We start from the raw sequence: 24,862 nt of genomic DNA on the forward strand, positions 1-24,862 counted from the left end.
ATTTGTTTAAAATATAAATTCTAGTGGTTTTCTTTCTGTCATATTTGTGAAGGTAGAAGAAGCAAGTGAACTTTACAAAGTTTGTGTGACAAATGTTGAAGAAAGAAGAAATGATCTAGAAAATACCAAAAGAGAAATTTTAACACAACTCCGGACACTTGTTTTCCAGTGTGATCTTACCCTTAAAGCTGTAAGTAATTTCTTCAGTATTTTGAAGGCAAGAAGAAAAGACCGTCAGGCCAGGCATGGTGGCTCACACCTGTAATCCCAGCACTTTGGGAGGCTGAGGTGGGAGGATCACTTGAGCCCAAAAGTTTGAGGTTACAGTGAGAGAGAAGGAAGGAAAGAAGGGAGGGAGGAAGGTAGGGAGGGAGGGAAAAGAAAGAGAAGTCTCTGTATCTGCAGAAGGGGAAGTTATGCCTTATAAGTTACAATTCTTATGGGATTTAGATTCTGAGATTAATAAAATGTGTTGAGTTTTTCATAGTGATGCACAGTTTGAATTTCTTTTGATCTACCTTTCCCCGTGTTCTCTGGATTAATGATTTGTTTGGTTAAAATTGAAGTCTGAGTGTTTAAAATTGCTTCTAAGCCACCAGTTTTCTTGGCTTTGCTGACATAATTGTTTTGACCCTTGAAACTTCTGTCAGTGCTCTGAGTTATATTCTTCAGAATTGGAGTAAATTAAATATTAAAATTGAACCAAATTATTTGTTTGGAGACAAAGCATTCTGCCCTGAAGTATTTTTATTTACTCTTTAAAATGCTTTTTGTAAAATTAATTACATATAAAACCTTTTTTTCCATGTATAGTCCGCAAGTTTTAACAGTTATAAATTTGTGTAAGTACCACCACAATCAGGATTCAGAACAATACTGTCACTTAAAAATGATTCCTTCATGCTACTTACTTTGTAGTCCAACTCTCTGCCCACTCATAACCCCTGGCAAGTACCGATCTGTTCTCTGCCTTATTAGTTTGGTCTTTTCCAGATTGTCATATAAATGAAGTCATATAGTATATAACCTTTTGACTGGTTTATTTTACTCAGCATAATGCCTTTAAGATTCATCAATGTTATGCATGTATCAATAGTTTGTTTCTTTTTATTGCAGAATTCCATTGTGTGACTGTACTACAGTGTTTATCCATTCACTAGTTGGACATTTGTGGTGTTTCCAGTTTGGGGTGATTATGAGTAGAGCTACAAAATATTTTCTTATACATTCTTGTTGAACATAAGTTTTCTTGTCTCTCAAGTCAATACCAGGAGTGGGATTACTGGTTGGTGTGCTAAATGTATAGTTACCTTTTTAAGAAACTGCCAAACCGTTTTCCAGAGTGGCTATAATATTTTTCATTCTAACCGGCAGTGTCTGAGAGTTCTAGTTGTTCTGTGTCCTTGACATGTATCAGTCATTGTTTTTAAATGTTAGCTGTTCCAATAGGTGTGTTATCTAATTGTGGTTTTAATTTGTGTTTCTAAAAATGATTAACAATATTGAGTATCTTTTCAAAGGCTTATTGACTATATTTTAGCTATTTTAAAAATTGAGTTGTTTATTTTCTTGTTGAGCTTGCATATATTTTCTCTCATTCTGGAGCTTCTCTTTTTATTATTTTAGCAGTGTATTTTGGGGAGCAAAAGGTTTTAATTTTGTTGGAATCCAACTTATCAGTTTTTTCTTTTATGGGTCATGCTTTTGGTTATATCTAAGAGTGCTTCACCTAACCCAAGAACATAAAGGTTTATCCTATGATTTCTACTAAAACTTCTGTAGCTTTACATAAAGATATATGATCTGTTTTGGGTTAATTTTTGTGTAAGATTTAAGGTACAGGTTGTTCATTTTTAGCATATGGATGTTATATTAAAATTATACCCATAGGATTTTACTTTATCAGAGTGACACAGAGAGGTCAGTGCTGTTGAAAGAAAAACTTAGGACTTAAATTTCCCAAGAGAAGGGGACACATCAGTCCACGCAGGGCCACAAGGGAAATACTGGGTTTGGCAAGCATAAGCAGGGATGAAAGGAAGCTGAGTAGAGTTTTTGTTGGGGTTTCCTCAGGAAAGGCAAGGTAAACTGTTCCTCAACAGTTTGGCTAGTGTGGATTTCCGTGGACTTTGGATCATAGGGATGGTTTCTAGTTGTGTTGTACCTGACCCCGGGGTGATTTAGGACAGATAAAATAATTGGCGTTGTGTGTGAGAGTTAGAAAAGGAGGTGGCTGGATTTATAGACTGGAGACTTGTTGCTTTGCACATGAAAGCTGTGATCCTACCTGAGCCCTTGGCTATCTCTAGGAATTAGCTAGCCCAGGGAGAGTCAGTCTCTCACTGGCCAGCATGCTTTTTAAGATGTCAAAACTGCATAAAATAGAGAAAATAAAAAACATGGTAAATGCAGATGTCCACTTGTTTTGATACCATTTGTTGAAAACACTATGCCATTTTCATTAAATTGCCTCTGCATCTTGGTAAAAATCAGTTGGCCATATTTGTAGGTGTCTACTTCTATATTTTCTGTTTTGTTGCACTGAAGTACTTGCTGTCTTTTTTTTTTAATACTTTAAGTTCTGGGGTACATGTGCACAATGCGCAGGTTTGATACATAGGTATACATATGCCATGTTGGTTTGCTGCACCCATCAACTCATCATTTACATTAGGTATTTCTCCTAATGCTATCCCTGCTCTAGCGCCCAATCACCTGACAGGCCCTGGTGTGTGATGTTCCCCGCCCTGTGTCCAAGTGATCTCATTGTTCAATTCCCACCTATAATTGAGAACATGCGGTGTTTAGTTCTTGCTGTCCTTTTTGTAAAGCCCCAGTGTCTTGATTATTTTTGCTTTACAGCAAGTCTTAAAATCAGGTGCATAGTGTGGGTCTTCCAGCTTTATTCTTTTATAGAATTGTTTGAGTATTTTAGGTCCTTTGACCTGCCTTAAAAATGTTAGAATCAGCTTGTCCATATCTCTAAAAACTCTTGCCAACATTTTGGTTGGATTTGGTATTAAGTTTTAGATCAGACTGGGGAGCATTGACTGTATATGTAGCATCTTAGCAATATAAAGTTGCCAACACATGAACATACTATGCCTCTCCAACTACTTAGGTCTTTGATTAAAAAAAAAAAAAAAATCAGCATTTTGTAGTTTTCAACATACCTTTAATAAGTTGTGTTAGATTTAATCCTGTGTATGTATGTGTTTATTTGGGGGGGCTATTGTGAATGGTCTGTATGTACACATAAGTGCATATGTATAGATTTCCTTTATTTAAAATTTCCATTGTTAATTGGTTTGGGGGCTTTTTTGTTTGTTTTTGTGTTTTGAGACAAGGTTTTACTCTGTCACTCAGGCTGGAGTACAGTGGCGTGATCATAGCTTACTGCAGCCTCACCCTCCTGGGCTCAAGTAATCCTCAGCCTCCCAGGTAGCTAAGACTACACGTGCATGCCACCATGCCCAGCTAATCTTTGTATTTTTGTAGAGACTGGGTTTTGCCATGTTTGCCCAACCTGGTGTCGAATTCCTGGGCTCAAGGAATCCACCCACCTTGGCCCCCCAGAGTGCTGGGATGACAGGTGTGAGCCACCGTGCCTGGCTGTTTTAATTGTTAATATTTAGAAATATACTTGATATTTTGTGTGTTGGTCTTGTATTTTGCAGCCTTGCTAAACTCACTTACTTGTTCTAGGAGCTTTTTGTAGATTCTTCGGGATTTTCTACATAGAAAATTATGTTACCTGCAAATAGGGACAGTTTTATATCTTCCTTTCCAATCTGTATTCCTTTTATTTCTTTTTCTTATTGCCCTAACTAAGGCTTCTAGTACACTGTTAAATAGGGGTAGTGAGAGAAGACATCCTGGCCTAATTGTCCATCTTAGGGGAAAAGCACTGTCTTTCACCATAAAATATGGTGATAGCTGTAGGTTCTTTGAAGATGCCTTTAATCTGGTTAAGAAATTTCTTTTTTCTAGTTTGCTGAGAGTTTTATCATGAATAAAGGTTAGATTTTATCAAATGTTTTTCTGCATTATTTGATACATGTAGTTTTGTCTTTAGCCTGTAAATATGGTGGATTATGTTAATATTTGAGTGTGGACCTAGCTTTGCATCACTGGAATAAGCCCCTCTTGGTCATGAGGAATTGTTTTCTTTTATATATTGCTGGATTCAATTTGCTACTTTGTTGACTATTTTTTTCTTTTTCTCTCTGTTAGAGAAAGATTGATATGTCTAAAAAAACTGTTTTTGTCTGATTTTGAAAGTGTAAGGGTGATTTTGGCTTCATAAAATGAATTGGGAAGTGCTCCCTCCTATTTTGTTTTCTGGAAAAGATTGTGTCAAATTTGTGTTATTTCTTCTTTAAAAGTTTGATAACATTCCTCTGGTGAAAGTGTCTAGGCTTGGGATTTTCTCTTTTGCAAGTTTTTTTTTTTTACTACGTATTCAGTGTATTTTGATATAGACCTATTCAAGTTAATTATTTCTTCTTAGGTGATTTTTGGTAGCTTGTGGCTTTCATGGAATTGGTCCTTTTTATCTAGGTTGTTGAATTTATGTGCATAATGTGTCTTGTAGTATTCTCTTACCTTTTAATGTCTCAGTGGGCTGTAGTAATAACCTCTCTTTCATTCCCGATACTGGTAATTTGCATCTTTTTTCTCTTTCTCTCTCTTTGGTCAATCTGGCAAGAGGTTTATAAGTCTTATTATCCTTTTAAAAAAGAAATAGCATTTAGTTTCATCAATTTTTCTTTTTCTCAATTTTACTGATTCTGCATTTTATTCTTTATTTCTACTTTCTTTGGGTTTATTTTGCTTTTTAAAAAAAAGTTTCTGAAAGCAGAAGCTTATGTTGTTTATTGAGACCTTCCTGTGCTTTTCTGATACATTTAGTTCTTTAAATTTTCCTCTCCAAGCATTGCTTATGTATATCTCACAAATTTTGAAATTTGTATTTTCATTTATATTCAGTTCAAAATATTTTCTAATTTCCCTTGAGACTTCGTCTTTGATCTGTGGATAATGTAGAAGTCTGTTGTTTAATTTCCAAGTATTTGAGGATTTTCTGGATATCTTCCTGATACTGATTTTTAGTTTAATTCTATTATGGTAGGAGAAATACTTGTTATTATTACATTTCTCTTAAATCAATAAAATAAAAAAGAAAAGTAGGGAAAAATCGAAACTAAAAGCTGTTTCTTTGAAAAGATCAGTGATGAATTTTCCATGTGCACATTTGAAAAGCATGTGTGTTCTGTTGTTGACTGGAGTGCTTTGTAAGTATCAATTGGTTCCTGTTGTTTTAAGATGTAATTTATTTCTTCTGTATTCTTGATGATTTACCTTTTGCTACTTTTATCAATTACTGAGAAAGGAGTTTTGAAGTCTCCAACATATGGTGTATTTTTAGTTCTATCAGTTTTTGTTTTATGTATTTTGAAGCTCCATTGCTTACACAGTAACAATTATTATATGATCTTGGTATATTGATCCTTTTATCCTTAGAAATGTGTCTTTTTATAGTGATAAATTCCCTTACTTTTTATTCTACTTTATTTAATATTGATATTTTATTCCAGTTTTCTTTTGATTATTTTGAATGTAGCGTATCTTTTATCATTCTTTTAATTTTATCATATTTAAAGTGAGTTTCTCATATAGCATATAGAGAGCATATACTTCTGTCTTGATTTTTTTTTTTAAATCTATTTTGGCACTATCTTATAAGTGGAGTGTTTAAACCATTTATATTTAAGGTAAATATATGTTCAGATTTAATTTTATCATTTTATTTCTTTTTCATTTATGCCTTATGATATTTTCCTTAATCTATTTTCCTTTTGCTGTCTTCTTTTGGATGAATTGATATTTTTCTAGACATATCTTTTAATTTGTCTACTGGGTTTTTTTATTATGTATCTTCATATACCTTTTTAAAAAAAATTGGTTGCACACATCTGTGTTATTAAGAAGTTATAGTAGCTCAGGTTATATTCCTAACTTCTAAGTGTTTTCTGAAGAAAACATTGTAAAGGAAAAATAGTGTGGATGCTCATAACACCTCCCCGGCACCAGTGTCATAAATTGAATATTGCTTGCAATGGTCTTGGATTCACTGTCAATTGAATATTGGGTTGCCTGGCCCATGGGTCCAATTACCAGAATGATTTTTTTCGCCTTTGTCCTTATAAAATGAGAAAAAAGTTTAACAAATGAACCAAAACTGAGATTTTGTTTGGTAGAACTCTCTCCCTTCACTTCTCTTGTTCTAATGACTACAGTGTCTTTTTCAAGAGAATATGGCTGTTACAAACCATTCCTGGCCAGCTTCCAGTTAGGAAATTCAATTTTTATCTATTTATATAACCTGAAAAAATCTCCCTCTAATTATCATTTAGAAACTTGCATTGCCTTAATAACCACAATGGTTGCACGTAGACTTCCATTATTACTTTTTACTTTTGTCTACAGTTACTCTCAGTGGAGCTAAATGTAAAACTACGTCAGTTGACCAGTGAAAAACTGTGTTTGATTGTTTATGTCATATGGAGTCAACCAGTTAAGCAGCATGTATCAAAACATAATAGTTTTTGAGATCATTTAACATTGTAAATTCTCATTAGAATCCCACAATCAGTGCAACTTACTTGAACTGAGTTGCTATGGACTGTTTATCACCCCCTGCAAAATTAGCATGTTGAGATCCTAATCCCCAGTGTGATAATGTGATGATATTTGGAGGGTGGGGCCTTTGGGAGGTGACTAGGTGGAGCCCTCGTGACCCTTTCCCTTCTATCATGTGAGGACACAGAGAGAAAAGAGCAGTCTATGCACCAGGAATTGAGGCCCACACCAGACGCTGAATCTGATAGTGCCTTGGTCTTGATCTCTCAATCTCCACAACTGTGAGAAATAAATCTTTGTTGTTTAAGTCACTCGGTCTATGGTACTTTTGTTGTAGCAGCCTGACGTGACTAAGAATGTACAGATGTAGTAGTACATATATGAACTCTGTCATATATGAAAATGGATATTGTGTCATTAAGATACAAAATAAGCATTCTGGTAAAAAACAAAAATTATCTCTTTCATGGAACAGAAATAGAAGTTCTAAGATTACTAGTTACCTGAAAAAGTAGTAATGAACTGTGAAACACTGTTGAAGAAGCTGAATATTTAATGTGGTTTCCAGAGTTATATGAAAATGCTAGATCCATTTAAAACATGTGCTAGGACAGTTCAGCCTAAAATAGATTATTCTATAAATAGCCAATTTTAAAAAAATGGTTGCACACTTATCTATGTTTATACATACACTTTTTTTAAGTCTACTTAGAATTAGTTCTAAGTAGAATGCAGAAGCATCACCACCATAGAAGTTCCTTTACCTAATCTGGGTTGTATTTGATATATGTAAATTACATCCATATACATTGAAAACCTCACCAGACTCTCACAATTTTTGCTTTTAAAAGTCATACATATTATAAAGAGGTTAAGAAGGAAAAAGTAGTCTATTATTTACTATTTCTATTCATTCTTCTTGCATTCTAGTGGTTCCATCTTTCCTCTGGTAACATTTTGTCTAAAGAACTTCCTTTACCACTTATTTTGTAGCAGGTCTGCTGGTAATGGATTCACTTGGTTGTGTTTCATATGAGAATGTCTTTATTTCATCTTCATTTCTGAAGGACATTTTCACTGGTTATAGAATTCTAAATACAGAAACCAGTTCTTTCACTGCTTTAAAAATATTGTTCCACTGCCTTATGGCATCCATAGTTTCTCATGAGATACCAGTAATCATTTTAATTATCATTTCCCCAATTGTGGCATGTGTTTTTCTTTGGCTGTTTTTGTGGGATTATTATTATTATTATTTTTTGTCTTTGGTTTTTATCTGTTTAAGACGTATCTAGACCTGGTTTTTGCTGTTTTTTCCTTTTTTGGATTGATTGAACTTCTTGAATCTACAAGTTTGTCTCTTGCAAAATTTGAGCAGTTTTCAACTATTGTTTCTTCAATCTGGTTTTTTTTTTTTTTTTTTTTTTGGTAGTATTCTTTTTCCTCGTTCTCTGACACCCAGTGACTCAAACATTAGAGCTTTTGTTAATCTTCCGCAGTTCTGGAAGTCCTTTATTTTTTCCCCAAAGCTTTTTCCTCTTGGTTGTTTATACTGTTCTGTTGATCTGTCTTCAAGTTCACAGGCTCTTTTCCTTTGTTATCCCCATTCTCCCATACAGTTCATCCAGTAAATTTTTTGTTCTGGATACTTTATTTTTCAGCAATAAATTTTCCTTTTGTTTCTTTACATCTTACATTTCTTTGCTGAGGCTTCTGTTTTTCCATGTTTCAAGATTGTTTGCTCTACTTTTTTAAAACCTTTGTAATAGTTGTTCTGGAGTTTTCATCTGATCATCCCAAATCTGAGCCATGTCAGTCTTGGTATCTTTTTATTGTCTTTCGTCTTGAGAGTTGTTTAGATTTTCCTGGTTCTTTGTATGACAAGCAATTTTGAATCATATCCTAGATATTTTCACTACTACTTTATTGACTCTGAGTCCTGTTTATAACCTATATTGAACATTAATTTTTTTTCAATTTTAGCAACTATTTGATACAGTTAGGTTCATTTTCCAGCTTCTGTGTGACTCCCTTCCCAATCTTCTGGCTGGGAAACTTAGGTCTGCCTATTCTGCTGTTCTCCCCGGCCAAGTGTGGGGAGGATAAAGAGAGAAAAGTAACAGAAATTTCAGACCCCTCTCTAGACACAGTACACCTGGTCATAAAGGAGGATTTCCATCAGAGTTTTGGCATCTCTTCAGCTGCTACTGTCATCATTGCTGCTCCCACAGGATTGTGTCTTAGGGATTTGGACTTGCTTAGGGTCTAAGGCAGAAGAGAAAACAAATATACAAAAGAAACCAGGGAGTTTTCTTCTACTGTTTAGTTACATCTCCCGTCACCCCTCCCCGCTTTTGTTCCTTGGACCAGAAAGAACCTCTCTTGGTGCTCCTTTTGTCTACACTCAGTTTGTACTTTGGGACTTGGAGAATTGGGTAGGAGCTGAGCATGGGCTGGAAAACAGGGCAGGAGTAGACCTATTGCTGGACTGGTCATACCTCGAATTGTAGTTTTTTTCCATTTACTTTTCAGAGTCTTGATTTGTGCATTCTGTTCAGATTTTTAGGTGAATTCAGTGGGAGACTGGGGGGAGTTAGCTTACTGCATCTGAACCAGAAAACTTCCTTAAAATGTTTTTGAGTTTTTAAAATTGTATCTCATTATTTTCCAAATTTTGATTAATTAATATTTAGTTAAAGAATCATGAAAGGATTTAACAGAATTATAAAATCCAGGATTTGAAATTACCTTAGAAGTCATTTAGGCCAATCTTTTACCTTTGATAAATTCCCTCTACCTCAAACAATAGCTAATGATAGCTAAGATTGACTACGTACCTGCCAGTGTATTAAGCTCTTGGTCTACATTAATTCATTTAATTCTCACAAAAATCCTATCAAGTTTTTATACCCATTTTACTGATGAGAAAACTAAAGTTTAGAAAGCCTTCTCAAGATGCGGTCCTTGGTCATATTGCCATTACTTTGAGAGCCTATGAGGAATGCAGAATCTTGGGTTTCAACACAGATCCTTAGAATCATAATCTACATTTGGACAAGATCCCCAAGGTGATTCATTTGCACATTAACTTTTTCAATGCAGTTAATGAAGGTCACCTAGCATGCAGGTTACCTTTAGGATCAAGAGAGTAAGCAGTTTACCTTTAGCTGGAGAATGCTCTAATATAGCCAGTTGCTAGAATTAAACTGCACCTTATGCAGTTTGAATTTTCTTTGTTTCTTGAAGGAGTTAGGGCACAAATAAGCTACTTATTCTGTTATCTATACTTTTCAAATACTATTTATGCAGAGTCAAGTATCCTTAGGGAAATGCCTGTCTACATTGAAAAGGACTTAAAGACTAATTATCCTATCATCTGTTATGTCAAGAGAGATGAAGAAGAAACGTGGCAGTCTTTGAAATAACATTAAGCTAATTGAAATTTAGCATTTATTCAGATTGTTTCCCTTAAATACCTTCCCCACAAAGAAGCCAGAGTGTCATTTTAAAGAATAAATCAGATCATGTTATAGCTTTGTGTAAAATGCTCCACCAGCTTCCTGTTGCACTTAAATTCAGACACCTTGCCATTGTTTAGATGACTACTTTTTTTAGCTTTATCTTCAACGAGAGCTCTTTCCATATACTTCAACCATATTGACCTTTCATCTGTTTCTTGAGCATGACAAGCTCTTTCCCATTCACATTTGCACTACCTCCTCCTTTTGTTTGGATAGATCTCCATGAAGCTTTTCTTACATCGGCCTGCAATTCAAATGTTACCTCCTCAGAGAGGCCTTCCTTAATTTACCATGTTGGAAATACCCTTCCACAAACACATACCTGGTCATACTGCATAATTTGACATTCTTATATAGTATTCATAGCATTTTTCAGTACCAGAAAGTATTTTATTTACATAATTTGTTACTTCTCTCGCATACCACCCTCAGGAGAATGTAAAGGTCCATGAGAGTCAGTATCTCATCGGTTTGCTGTAATATACCCAAAGCTTAGGTTTTTGTGAACATCAAATTAGTTTATTCATGTAAGACTCTGAGAATGGGTCAGGCATATTGTACATACTTGTCAGCTGCTGCTATTGTTATTGTTAGTAGAAGTGAGGATAGTGATAATATATTTAGGCATTTGTGAAACTCAATGGAATAATGTATTTTGAATAGATTCAAGGTAATATCTAATTATAAGAACGGAGTACTGTAGTTCAGCACTTCTGTTTTTATAGGATTGAAAAAGTGAAAACAGTCTAAATAATAGTTCTTTGATTGGAAGTGTTTTCCCCATGTTTTCCTCTGAAGAGTTTAGGCAGTTGTGATCAGACCATCAGGATACAGAGATGAGGATCCTCAGAAACACATCCATCTCCTAAAATTGTGAACCAGTTGGGGCATGGGGTTTTTGAAGTCACTTTTGAACTTTTCAGCTAAAAGCCAGTTTTGCTGGAAATGATTACTCATAGATATTAGATTCAAACTACTTTTCTCCCTAATCTAGACATTATGCAAAATCAGGCATCATAGTATGCTCAGAGTGATATTCAGTGTTGTATGCTTCACTGTATGGCATTTTTATTGATGCAGTCATTGAAATAAATGTATGTTTTATAACATTCTGTGTCTCATGAGTTACTCTGCCTTTTGTCTCTGTGTCCATAGGTAACAGTTAACCTCTTCAACATGCAGCATCTGCAGGCTGCTTCCCTTGCAGACAGTTTACAGTCTCTCTGTGATAGTGCCAAACTCTATGACCCAGGCCAAGAGTACAGTGAATTTGTCAAGGCCACAAATTCAACTGAAGAAGACAAAGTTGATGGGTGAGAATTAATGTACAGACAAAATTATTTCAAAATATAAAACACTTAATTGTTAAAGTTTCTGTCTAGTACAAGGAGGTGTCTTTTCTAACTGACAAAATTAACTTAAAAATTTTCTGAGTTCTTTAAATATTATTTTATGTTATCGAAGTAGATATATTTAAGGAACAGATATAATTCACTAACAGTAAGCCTTTGCATTTTGACACAGACTTCTTTTATTTAAGAATTAAAAATCATTTGGGGACATCATATGATGGCTGTACATGTTTTGAATGTCACAGAATTTAACCTATGTTTTCCACAGAGGTCATGCTAGAAAAGTTAAACCATGCCATGAATTATTAACTATACTTCTGCTGTTCCTTCCCATGTTTACACTGTAATAAGCACAAATAATTAAAAAGTATTTGCATCTCCTATAAGAAGCTGAACCATGTAGTATTATTTGTTTTTAATATTTAGTTTAATTCATCTGTGATTGTTAAATTAATAGATTTTTCTAAACACAGAATGAAATAGACTGATTATCAGTTATTCTCTGGAGTGTTGAGTTTTGTTTTTTGTCATTGTTGTTGTTTCAGAAATGTAAATAAGCATTTAAATAGTTCCCAAACTTCTGGATTTGGACCTGCCAACTCTTTAGAGGATGTTGTACGCCTTCCTGACAGTTCTAATAAAATTGAAGAGGACAGATGCTCTAACAGTGCAGATATAACAGGTAGTTTTCCACACTAAAAAGAGTGCTAATTTATAAAAGGTCAGATTGTTCGAATGTGATTGTTAAATTAATTTTTGCTCTGGAATTTAAAAATCAGGCCTTAGATTGTAAATTTGTGAGATCTTATTCACAGTTGTTACCATGGTTCCTTTCTTGAAGTTGATAATTGGTTATTGTTAAAGAAATTTGAATTGTCTCACTTGATAGAATGTCAGTATTTTACCTTATGAAATCCACCTGTAGCCAAGTTTTGACTTTGTTCTTTTTATTAAAGGTCCTTCCTTTATAAGATCGTGGACATTTGGGATGTTTAGTGACTCTGAGAGTACTGGAGGGAGCAGCGAATCTAGATCTCTGGATTCAGAATCTATAAGTCCAGGTACATCAATATTTAAGTCTAGCAATGAAACTCATTGAAAGATCAGTCCTTTTTTGGGTATTTTTTTACTACCTTGCTTTTATAGTGAACTTTCATACATAATAGAGAGGAAAGTGTACAATTTAAAAAATAGTTTTTAAAAACCCCTCATATATTCGCCACCCAGCCTAAGAAATAGATGGTTATCAGTATATTAGAAGCCCCTGTACACACCTCTGTGGTAACATTGCCGTATCTCCCACCAGAATAAACCATTATCCTGAAATGTTTTAAAAATATTCCCTAGCTATTTTAAATGTTTCTAGTACTTCTATCTGGTGAAGTTTTGCTCTCTTCTGAATGTTATACAAATTGAATTACACTATTGTGACTTCATGTATTTTTTTTAAGATCTATGTGAATGTAGGTAGTCATCTTTATTTTCACTGCTGTATATTCTGTGACTATAACTGTCATCTTTTGGATTGTTTGGTACTTAATTGCTATAATAAACAATGTCATTTTGCTATTTCTATGCCTGCAACTACTTATTCTTGTTAATTTTTTACAAATGTGCTTTAAGATACTTTGATACAGATTATCTCATGGTCCCCAGAGAGAAACAGAGTAAGCATTTTGAATTCTCCATTAGTGGCTTCTAAGAGGGCGATTTGCCTAGGTTATACAGCTAGCAGTAGAAGAAGGTAGCAGTTGAACTCATGAGATTCTTACATCCAACATTCTTCCTTTACACCTCTACCAAAGACTGCTCCAGGCCCATTCTTTCTGGCAACGTTTCTTTCTTCTAGGATCTTGATAGATAGATTATAGGATTTAAGCCATCTCAGATTCCAAGGCCTTTTTCTTCTCTTACATATTGCAGAAGTTTTACTGATTTAGATAAATCTCTTATATTTAAAGTTAGAAAAATATTTTCACGCAGCACTGTGTTTGTAGGATGATTATCATCTGCCACTTTGCTGCCTTCTTTAAAAGTAGCACTGTTCAAGGAACATTCTGGAAATGTGAGCCTAATATTGAACTGAATATTTGTAATTAGCTTTGTAACAACAAACTGGTTCTAGGTAGCTCCAGAAATTATGACCCAATCTAGAGCAAGCCCCATATTATTTAGGATCCCATAAAACTTCATGTGGTAAAGACAAAATTTTAGAAACCACATCACCTGATAAATGGGTGAAAACCTGGGAATGCCTTGCCTGGGAAAAAGGAAAATTGAAGACCTGTCAGCTGTCCTCAAATACTGGAAGTGAAAAGGGATTAAAGTTAGAGTACTTGTTTTCTCCGTTTGGGAAAAATATGACCAAGCCTGGGATTTATAGGGAGGCAGTTTTCTGTTCAGTAATGTAAGAAATGCATTTTACATTTAGAATAGTTATAAAATGGAGCAATACAACTTTGTGATTTGTCAGTCATTGGGGGTACATTCAAAGTGAAAACTAGATAGCTACCTTTAAGCATATTGTGGAGAAGAATCCTTTGGTGAAGAGGATGTTCTTTAAAATCATTTGTAAAGGCTTTTCTAACTCTGAATTTGAAACTGTTAAGGCCTTGCATTAAGGTGAATTCTTCCACTTAGATGTAGGCCTGTGGAGAGGGAGTAAATAAACCTCGTTACCAGTTGAGCTGCTTCCAAACATGCTTTGATACATATGCAGTGTCCTTTGCTGACATAGCGTGTATACTGTGGTCTCAGCTCCCTGCCAGTATCACTGGGCTATTGTTCCTGGTTCCCAGTCTGCCGTCTTGCCAGTAACATAAATGTGATGTTACTGTTGGGTTGTTGTATTCAAAGATTTTTGTATCTTTTAGAAAGCTTTTGGTTTAATCGTATACATTTATAACTTAATTCAGCAAACATTTAATGACAATTTTACTGTTGTGCCAGCTACTCTGTCATATATTAGGTATTAGACATGAATGGAAAATATCAGCTATACTTGTGAAGTTTACCATATCTAATACTTACCATCGGAAGTTGGCAGTAAAGTGTTATTGGACTACATGAGCCTCAGTTTTAAATTTGTTCAGGAAAGTCAGATTTGGTTAAATATCTTTTCATTTCCAGGAATGAGTATCAGAATTCCCTGTTACCCAGAGAATGAGAATGGAAGCAAATTTTTACATTGAAGCTAATAAAATAGTATGACTTTTGTTAATTCAAAAGTGTTTTCATTTCCTATTTCAAAGATCCTACAATGAATGGTCAGGTAATTGTATCCACAATTTTCTTTTAGGAGACTTTCATCGAAAACTTCCACGAACACCATCCAGTGGAACTATGTCCTCTGCAGATGATCTAGATGAAAGAGAGCCATCTTCCCCTTCAGAAACTGGTATTGTATTTACCTGAATTAAGTCCCACTAAACCAGCTGAATCAGTAGCACTGCATGATATTAGAAAAATAGTATAATTTTAAAGAATCAATACTTTCTTGTGTATTAAACAAAAAAAATTCACCATGACTTAAATATATCCCAACAATTATGTAGAAGTACGAGTTGATAATGTATTAATTAAATGTTACAAACACAAATATTAGAATAGGCAGCAAAACTACTGATGTAAAATATATTGGCATGGTGCTAAAATAACAGGCTAGATATCATGTGTTTTCATAAACCTAATACTATGACTTAGTGTTAAAAGGGTTGGGGTGCATAAAAAATTCTAAAAAGCTCCTTCAAAAGAAACAATGCAAGAAACCAAGCAAGAAAACTAAGTAAGTGTACTTCTTGAGGATAAGGAAGTTGTGGATTTTGAAGGATAAAGTTAAATCAGTTACCTTAACAACTTGAATTAGAGGCGTATAAATTCGTTTTGTACGTTTAATGCCTACAGATACCTGGTTTGGCATCATTTCCTAAATTAATGGAATATGTGACCTCCAGTATAGTATTAATATGTAACTAGCTGATATTAACTATAATTTTATAGTAAATTAAGAAAGCTTTATCTGTAATGCAGATAATGCTCACACTCTAACCTCACACAGCTATTTTTCTTTGTTTATGGGGACTTTTTCTAATGCCTCCTATGACACCCTTCCCAGCTCTATGAAAGAACATGTTAATAATAGTGTAAATACGCTGATTCTGAAAACATTATGCCGTGTTATTATTCATAGCAATGACTTGGTGACGACTTTTACTCATAGCTAAAATGCTTGATAAAAGTGCCTTTTAAGAGATCTATAAATTGGACCTATAAATTGGATGCTAAGCAGCTATTTTGATATTACAGATTCAAAGCTTTTTATAATATATGAACGATTACAGGGTTTAAAGATTATTCAAAATATGGTATCACATGGTATAATTTTTCTATCATTTTACAATTTTTATAAATTATTTCTCTCGCAAGGACCCAATTCCCTTGGAACATTTAAGAAAACATTGATGTCAAAGGCAGCTCTCACACACAAGTTTCGCAAATTGAGATCCCCCACGAAATGTAGGGATTGTGAAGGCATTGTAGTGTTCCAAGGTGTTGAATGTGAAGAGGTAAGATCTTTGTGGAATTGTGTTGGCCCTTTTATGCTTTTTGTTTTCTACTCTTTTGTTATTAATTTTACTTTTTAGGATCTTTTGCAAATATATGTTTAATTGTTCTGCAGTATGCCTTCTATAATTTTATGTTTTGTTTTGTTGTTAAATCTTTCAAATACCACAAGTAATACCGCTTAAACACACTTTTGTTGTGTTACCCTCCACCTGCAGTTTACCCAGTTGTGAGTTTTAAGGTTAACCAGTTTCAAACTATCATTTTCTTGTAGTGTCTCCTTGTTTGTCATCGAAAGTGTTTGGAAAATTTAGTCATTATTTGCGGTCATCAGAAACTTCCAGGAAAAATACAATTATTTGGAGCAGAATTCACACAAGTTGCAAAAAAGGAACCAGATGGTATCCCTTTTATACTCAAAATATGTGCCTCAGAGATTGAAAATAGAGCTTTGTGTCTACAGGTACATTATAACTCTTAAAATTTTAAAAAGCATAAATGCCTGTGTAACCTATTCTAATGAAGAGGAGACTTTAAAGGAAAATAATGTTCAGGGGTTTTGTTTTGTTTTGTTTTGTTTCTGAGACAGGGTCTCACTCTGTTGCCCAGGCTGGAGTACAGTGGCATAATCACTGCTCACTGCAGTCTTGACCTCCCAGACTCAAGCAACCCTCCCACTTCAGCCTCCTGAGTAACTGGGACCACAGGCACGTGCCACCACGCCTGGCTAATTTAAAAAAAAAATGTCTGTAGAGATGGGGTCTCCTTATGTTGCCCAGGCTGGTGGTCTTGAACTCTAGGCTCAAGTGATATTCCCGCCTCCGCCTCCCAGGCACCTGGCCAATGCACAATCTTTAATAACTAAATTTTTTCAGATTTCTACAGAAAATGTTACCTCATTTGGCCTTGAATAGTTTTTTCTAAAATACTAATAAAATTTGAAATAGAATGAAAAGATTGAAAATCAAATATATATAGATTTAGCTATTTGCACTAAAGAATTTTGCAAAATTTTTTTCTTTTCTATTGAAGGGAATTTATCGTGTGTGTGGAAACAAAATAAAGACTGAAAAACTGTGTCAAGCTTTGGAAAATGGAATGCACTTGGTAGACATTTCAGAATTTAGTTCACATGATATCTGTGACGTCTTGAAATTATACCTTCGGCAGGTAAAATTTTTACCCTTGAAACCCACCATTAAATTAAAAACAGCAAAAATCTGATTTGTATTTTGCTGATAACATTTGCTACACATGTTTTTTCATTGGCATAGACGGTATGGGTGTCTTGCTGATTATTAGTGCATGGGTCAAAGAGTATATTAAATATATGTACAGTTTAAAGAAAAATAAAAACAAACTCATCTCCCATCACCCACCTTAAGAAAATAGAATATTACTGTACCTTATAAAAAACCCCCACGTTCCTCTTCCAAGTTACATCCGCCTAACTCCACCAAAGAGGTCTTTAATAATCATAACTCTCTCTCTTTTCTTAATAGTTTTAATACGTGTTATTTATTCCTAAACAATGTATTGTTAACCTTTGGAAAATTGACTTGAAAGCATAAATCTAACTGTGTAAGGCAATCCCAGTATCCACACAGTTATATGAAGTAAATAAAACAGTGTCTGGATCGTAGGCTGGCTTTGCCTTCGTTGATATTTTAAAATAGCCATTGTGAAAGGGTAGTGGTCAAGATCATGAATGTGTCCTGGGAACACGTAATTTACTACATTTGGACCATCTGAAAGGACTGTCCTGTAAGCTGGGTACTGCACATTCTAGTGGGAATATGGTCAGGGAGTAGGCTGCTCTCTCTTTTTTTTCCCTCACTGTTAAACCTGTAGTTTGCAGGAGTAGGTCCAAAGACCTACTCGGTGGGACGAAATAAATGGCTTTAGTAGCATCAAGCAGCAGCTCATGGAGGGATTGCAAAAACTTAATCAGCACATTGTCATGAGACAAGTACAAAAAAAGATCTGAGCCAAGCTTAGCTGATACTCTGTCCTCGGGTGAAAATGAAGAGATAATGTCAGAGAAAATAGCGATGATAGTCCTCAACATATCAATCTCTGCAGTTCTGTTGCTCCCAGCTGGATCCTTTAAAAAATTTTTTTTAAAATTGACATGTAATAATTGTACACATTTATAGAGTACACAGTGATGTTTTGGTATATGTGATGCATAGTGATCAGCTCAGGGTAATTAGCCCAGCCGTCATCTCAAACATTTATCATTTCTCCATTTGAGGAACATTCAACACCCTCCTTTGAGTTATTTGAAAGTATGTAATATATTATTGTGAACTACAGTCATCTTACAGTGGTATAAAACACCAGAACTTACTCCTCCTTATCTAGCTATAATTTTGTACTGGATTTTTAAAAATATGGTAACTAGCTGCCATCCTGGGATATCTCTTCCACCTTCTCCTCATTTTTGAGGAAATGCCTGTCATGTCTTCCCTTTTTTTGTTGTTTTTGTTTTTGTTTTATTCTCCTGTTTTGGTCATGCCCATACTTGAGCAAGGTAGAATAGCAGTAAATATTTAAAACCTTATTTATCCATGAATGTCTTTATATTCTACTCTCTTGAATGGAAATATCATGGTGTTGATAGTGTGGAAGGTTGTAATATTCTAGGCTGAAAATTATTTTTCTTCAGAAATTCAAAGGTATTTTTTTGTTGTCTTCACCTAAAATCCTTCTCATTTCTAACTCCTTGTATGTGGCCTATGATTTTGTCTCTGAAAGCTTGTAGAATCTTCTTTTTTTCCCTTTATCCTAAAATTGTATAAGTATGTGTTTCGATGTGGGTATATTTTATCCACTATTCAGGGCACTCCATGAGCACTGCCAATCCTGGTTAGTCCTTTAGTTTTTGGAACTTATCATTTTGCTGCTCATTTCTTCCCCTCTATTTTCTCTTTGCTTTCCATCTGGAACTCTTATTTGGATACTTGACAACCTGGACAGGTTCTCAAGTTCCCTTATCTTTTCTCTATCATTCATTTCTTTTTTTGTTTTCTTACAACACTTTCTAAGAGATTTCCTCAGCTTTATCTTTCTTCCTTGCTGTGAACTATTTCATTCCTGGTATCATGTTTCAATTTTCCAAAACTGTGGTTTTTGTTCTTTTTGCAACTTTCTTCCTTTTTTAATGACTGCAGTATCTGAGGATATTTATAGTTTTTTTTTTTTTTTTAATAGTTTAATCCTTTTTTTTTTTAAAGGATTCTTTTCTTGGCTTATTCTCTAGCCTTGCCCAATAGAAATATAATGTGAGCCACATATTACAATATTAAATTTTCTAGTAGCCACATAAACAGGTGAAATTAGTTTAATATTTTACTTAAACTGAAAATACCATTTGAACATTTAATCAGTATTTTTAAATTATTAATGAAATCATTTTACATTTTTTTGTTACTGAGTCTTTAAAATCTGCTATGTTTTGTTCATTTAAAGTACATTTCAGTTTAGACCAGCCACATTTCCAGTGCTCAGTAGCCGTATGTGCCTTGTGGCCACCATGTTAACAGCACAGTCCTAGACCTTTACTTTTTTTTTTTTTTTTTTCCTACTCATTTTGATTTCTGTCTCCGTGGTTGTCTGCTTAAAATGAAAGAGTTGAAAATTGAATCTCTTTCGAAGCTCCTGAACACATGAAGTCTTTGAAGACTTTGAGCTTTATTGTAGGGTGATGTAGGTGGACTGTTTGGGAAACACTTGATGCCTCTATCGCTATAGGTTTCTGTTCATGGGGGAGTCTGATACCCCAGAGAAGAGTCTTTTCTTGCCTAGAGTGTGGTGCCAGTCCTGTAAGAGCCAAGCAGGCTAAGAAGGTCTCAGGATCTCTATGTTTAGAACAGCATGTGTAGCCACTAAATCCCCATTTTCAGATAGTTGCCCATCTGTCCTTTGTGTTTGATATTGCCCATCCAGAGACTCTTTGTTTTATACTGCCTGGAGAAGAAATCTTGAGACTTCTCGGGAAGAGGCTGCTCAGAAGAGTCAAGTGGCAACAGGGATCTACAGATCTTAGCCATCTCAGATAGCCCACGCTCCAGCAGTTTCAGAAGACCTAATGCTGACAGTCCCTGAGTCTCCTTAGGATTCTGTCAGTCATGTTGGTTCACAGTTTGAGATTTCAGCTTTCTCAGAGCTGCTAAGTCAGTACTTGTTCATTTGCTCTTCAACTCTTCAGCTTATGAAGTCATGCTTTCGTCTCCTCTCCTATTCTCGCACTCCTGTGGGCTTACTGTATTTTAGTGGGATTGCAGGGAAAGAAATTGGGTATAATTGTTGAATCTACCATGTTAGCCCAGGAAACTACTGGCATATCTTTAATCACATTTTACAGGACTCTTAGCTGAAAAATGGAGGCCAAGTAGCGTTGAATGACTATAAATCTCGTAATGAATCGTCCTTTATCTCTTCTAGCCAGGCAAGGAGAGGAAATGAATAGGGTCCAATACTATCAGCTCTCATTCTGTCTCAGGAATACTATGTGATGGAGACTTTCTTGTGAGAAAGCATGTTCCATTCTTAAAACAATGTTAGAGAGTAGCCTTAATGCTACTCATTTACTGTGTAGGAAATCTGCAGCTACAAGAGGTGTTAAGTGACTTCCTTCAGATCCCAGAGTAGTGTGGGTAGAAATTGATTTCAAGGCTGCCCCTCTCTAGGACCAGCAGAGGAAACCAGAGAAAGGGGCACCTACCTCAGCACTGATAAAATAGAACATCAGGTAGTAGTTAGAGGTACCCTGTGTTTCATCACAGAGCAAGTGGAAACATTGAAATTCGGTATGACACCGGGCAGATCAAAATGGCATGCCCTTTGTTAGTTTGAGAAGGTACTTTTTCTTTTGACCTATTTATGACAATTCAAGGTGTGTTAAAAAATTAGATAAATAAAATGTTGACAATGTTTTCTTGCTGTTTCTCTCATATCAAGAAAATTCAGTTTATTTGCCTTTTTAATTAATTTGACTTATTTTATGCATTATCCTGGGTTTTATTTCAATAAAACAGTTGAAGATCATACTAACTTTGGGGGAGTCATGAATGTAATTGGTATAGGATATATATCAGACTTGTAAAATTCCATCATGCAGCTTTAGGTTTAGTTTTACTGATTATCAGTTAAGTCATTTTTAATACAGATACAATTTATGATGATGATTCTAGGTTTACTTTATAGACCACATCTGTAGCAAACATTTACATTACTAAATGTGGATTGACTTTAAATCTTCTTAATGTAAAGGGACATCCTAAATCGTTCTGAAACTGTTAGTAATAGTTGATTATTAACAGAAAAAAAGAGTACTCACCCCAATGTAATTTTATTTCTTTAGCTCCCAGAACCATTTATTTTATTTCGATTGTACAAGGAATTTATAGACCTTGCAAAAGAGATCCAACATGTAAATGAAGAGCAAGAGGCAAAAAAGGATAGTCTTGAAGACAAAAAATGGCCAAATATGTGTATAGAAATAAACCGAATTCTTCTAAAAATCAAAGACCTTCTAAGACAATTGCCAGCATCAAATTTTAACAGTCTTCATTTCCTTATAGTACATCTAAAGCGGTAAGAATTTTATATAACTAGAACATTCATTAATGGGCAATTGATTTTGTTTTGTTTTGATTTTAATTGTGATAAAATCCAAATCTACATAACAAAATTTACTTTCTTAGCCATTCTTTTTTTTTGGGGGGGGGGGGAGACAGAGTCTTGCTCTGTCGCCCAGGCTGGAGTGCAGTGGCAAGATCTTGGCTCACTGCAACCTCCGCCTCCTGGGTTCAAGCGATTCTTCTGCCTCAGCCTCCCGAGTAGCTGGGAGTACAGGTGCACGCCACCATGCCCAGCTAATTTTTGTATTTTTAGTAGAGGCAGGGTTTCAACATACTGGCCAGGCTAGTCTCAAATTCCTGACCTCATGATCTGCCCACCTCAGTCTTCCAAAGTGCTGGGATTACAGGTGTGAGCCATCACACCTGGCACTTCTTAGCCATTCTTAAGTGTTAAGTGTGTTCATATTGCTGCAGTGTTACTTTTAAAATGAACATTTCATCTCCAATCTGTGCAAGGGAAGGGGAGACATTGAAGATATATGTACTTGCAGCCAACATGGTTCCCTCAGATGCCTCCTGTGTGCCAGGCTCTGGCTGGCTAAACAAGGATGAAAACACAGGGCTTCAGCCATCTGTTGGTCTCATCAGCTGCAGGGACAGATCTGCAGACAAGCAGAATACAGCATCATTGTTCTAACAGCTATGTACAGCATGCAGAGGAAGATTGTGTGGTCAGGGCATAAATCAGAGGAGATAGCCCTTGAATCAGACTTACAGAACCAAGTAGTATCTTGGTGGGCAAAATTACACAGAAGAGCATTCCAGGCACAAAGTCACAGACATAGAGACACAAGAGCACACTGTGCATCTGAGAAATACAAGTGAATTGGTTAGGCTGCAATACAGCAAGCAGTAGCAGAAACTGAGCCAGCTAGAGGCCTGATAAAGTTTTGCGTGCCTGGTAGGTGCACTGACCATCTTGCTTCGGTACGCACTAAAGAATTTTGAGCTAGGGATTTGACAGGCTCAGATTTGTCTTTTAGATATTTTGGCAGCAATATGGAAACTAGGTTGAAGAGGAGGCCTTTATTACAATTCAGATCTCCTTGAATAATCATAGAAATAAAAGGTGGTAAGAGCTTCAAGTGAGGCCAGAGGAGTGGGGATGGTGTTGGAACTGAGATCTTCAGAAGGGAGAATCATCTAGACTTGAAGATTGGAGATGGGTAGTGAGAGAACTGACAATGATGTTTAGGTTCCCAGTATAAGGACTTGGGAGGATATACCATATACTGAGATGGGAGCAGTTTTTAGGGGTATTTTTTCTTTCTGCTGGTAAAACTGTAGTACTTCCTTCTACTTGAAATTTATTTCAATACTGTGAAACTGTGAAACTCTATTTGGCATGTGGTCAATATTTTAATCAAATAAATATAACCTTTTCCTAGACTTTTTCCCCCTAGTATTCTTATGCAGCTCATTTTTCCTCCACCCTCTCTATTCCATAGTAAACTACAGTCAAGGAACTCTAATAGGCAAATCTTATGCAACTTTATGTGTTCTACTTTGCAGGGTAGTAGATCATGCAGAAGAAAACAAGATGAACTCCAAAAACTTGGGGGTGATATTTGGACCAAGTCTCATCAGGCCAAGGCCCACAACTGCTCCTATCACCATCTCCTCCCTTGCCGAGTATTCAAACCAAGCACGCTTGGTGGAGTTCCTCATTACTCACTCACAGAAGATCTTCGATGGGGCCCTACAGCCGCAAGATGTCATGTGTAGCACAGGTGTTTTTTCACCTCAGGTTGATCAAGGCTGTTTTCCAAAGCCTCTGTTATCACCAGAAGAAAGAGACCCTGAACGTTCCATGAAGTCACTATTTTTTCCTTCAAAGGAAGTGAGTTTGACCTTTATGGAATTATATTAGAACTTTGTAATGTTTATGTTAATAAGTTAAAAATCTTTGAACTCTTTATTTTGAGGTTGTATTTTACTTCTTCCATTTTAAAAATTATCTTCCATCAACAGGATATCCATACTTCAGAGAGTGAAAGCAAAATTTTTGAACGAGCTACATCATTTGAGGAGTCAGAACGCAAGCAAAATGCGTTAGAAAAATGGGATGCATGTCTCAGTGGTGAGTAGCCATGTTAAAAAAAAAAGTTTGCTGACTTAAAACTGCCAGTAGAACCATGATTAAAGTCAAGGTGAGGGGTGATGAGGGAAGCCAGAGAATGAAGTTTTATTAGTTAACAAATCTTGACTAGCCATTGAGAAAGTTGCCTTTTAGTGTACCTTGCATTTAAATGAATGTCATTCTTCATAAAAGTCTTTCTTGTAATAAGGACATCTTGGAGGTCATAATGTTTTTTGTGTTCCTTCCGAATTTTGTTTTCGTTTCTGCATTTTGCCATCAGCTAAAATCAAGGTAGAAATGTGTTGAGCAATGTGATATTCATTAGTATCTTCTGGTTCCATAATTCAGTGCATTGAACTAACTGTTCATATGGAGTCAAACTAGACTCTTAAAAAAATTTAGAGTCCTCCTTTTTTTTTGACATGCTTTTTACCTGTGGCCTACATTTAACCCATTAAACACAGAGATGTGTATGTATTTTTTATTTCCTGGACTACAGTCATTTTATTCACTTATTTTCTCTTTATAATATTAGTTGCTGTCATTGCTAGTTGTTAAGCTGGTGGAAACGCTTCCATTTGTATTGTCATTTCTACATTGTTATAGCTAAATTCCAAGTTTTTACATTGCAGCCATATATGTTAAATTTAATGTGTAATCAAGTATCAGTGAGCATAGGGTCTAAAAAGGAAAGGAGTGATGGACATGGTGGTTCACACCTGTAATCCCAGCACTTTGGGAGGCCAAGGCGGGCGGATCACCTAAGGTCAGGAGTTTGAGACCAGCTTGGCCAACATGGTGAAACCCCATCCCTACTAAAAATACAAAAAATAGCCAGGCATGGTGACGGGCACCTGTAATCCCAGCTACTCAGGAGGCTGAAGCAGGAGAATCACTTGAACCCTAGAGGCAGAGGTTGCAGTGAGCTGAGAATGTGACAAGTGAAATTCTGTCTCAAAAAAAAAAAAAAAAGGAAAGGAACTAACATTTACCAGGTTCTGTGCTAAGCACTGTGCTTATTTGTTTTGATTCTATTTGATCGTCATCATAGTTCTGTGC

The 24,862-nt window shown here is 35.5% G+C and overlaps 1 protein-coding gene across 5 annotated transcripts in view; it reads left to right on the forward strand.

Annotated features, from left to right (window-relative positions):
* Positions 1-24,862, forward strand: part of ARHGAP29 (Rho GTPase activating protein 29) — a 75,861-nt gene that overhangs the window by 47,052 nt on the left and 3,947 nt on the right. For all 5 annotated transcript variants that reach the window (XM_077952829.1, XM_077952822.1, XM_077952827.1 and 2 more), the window contains 11 exons: positions 53-190; positions 11,319-11,476; positions 12,061-12,197; positions 12,472-12,576; positions 14,814-14,912; positions 15,941-16,080; positions 16,353-16,541; positions 17,111-17,248; positions 21,444-21,676; positions 23,236-23,563; positions 23,695-23,803. In XM_077952829.1, the coding sequence (XP_077808955.1) occupies positions 53-190; positions 11,319-11,476; positions 12,061-12,197; positions 12,472-12,576; positions 14,814-14,912; positions 15,941-16,080; positions 16,353-16,541; positions 17,111-17,248; positions 21,444-21,676; positions 23,236-23,563; positions 23,695-23,803 (1,774 nt within the window). The remainder of the gene's footprint in view (positions 1-52; positions 191-11,318; positions 11,477-12,060; positions 12,198-12,471; positions 12,577-14,813; positions 14,913-15,940; positions 16,081-16,352; positions 16,542-17,110; positions 17,249-21,443; positions 21,677-23,235; positions 23,564-23,694; positions 23,804-24,862) is intronic.

Source organism: Macaca mulatta, chromosome 1 (genome assembly GCF_049350105.2).
Source record: "Macaca mulatta isolate MMU2019108-1 chromosome 1, T2T-MMU8v2.0, whole genome shotgun sequence".
NCBI classification, from domain to species: Eukaryota; Metazoa; Chordata; class Mammalia; order Primates; family Cercopithecidae; genus Macaca; species Macaca mulatta.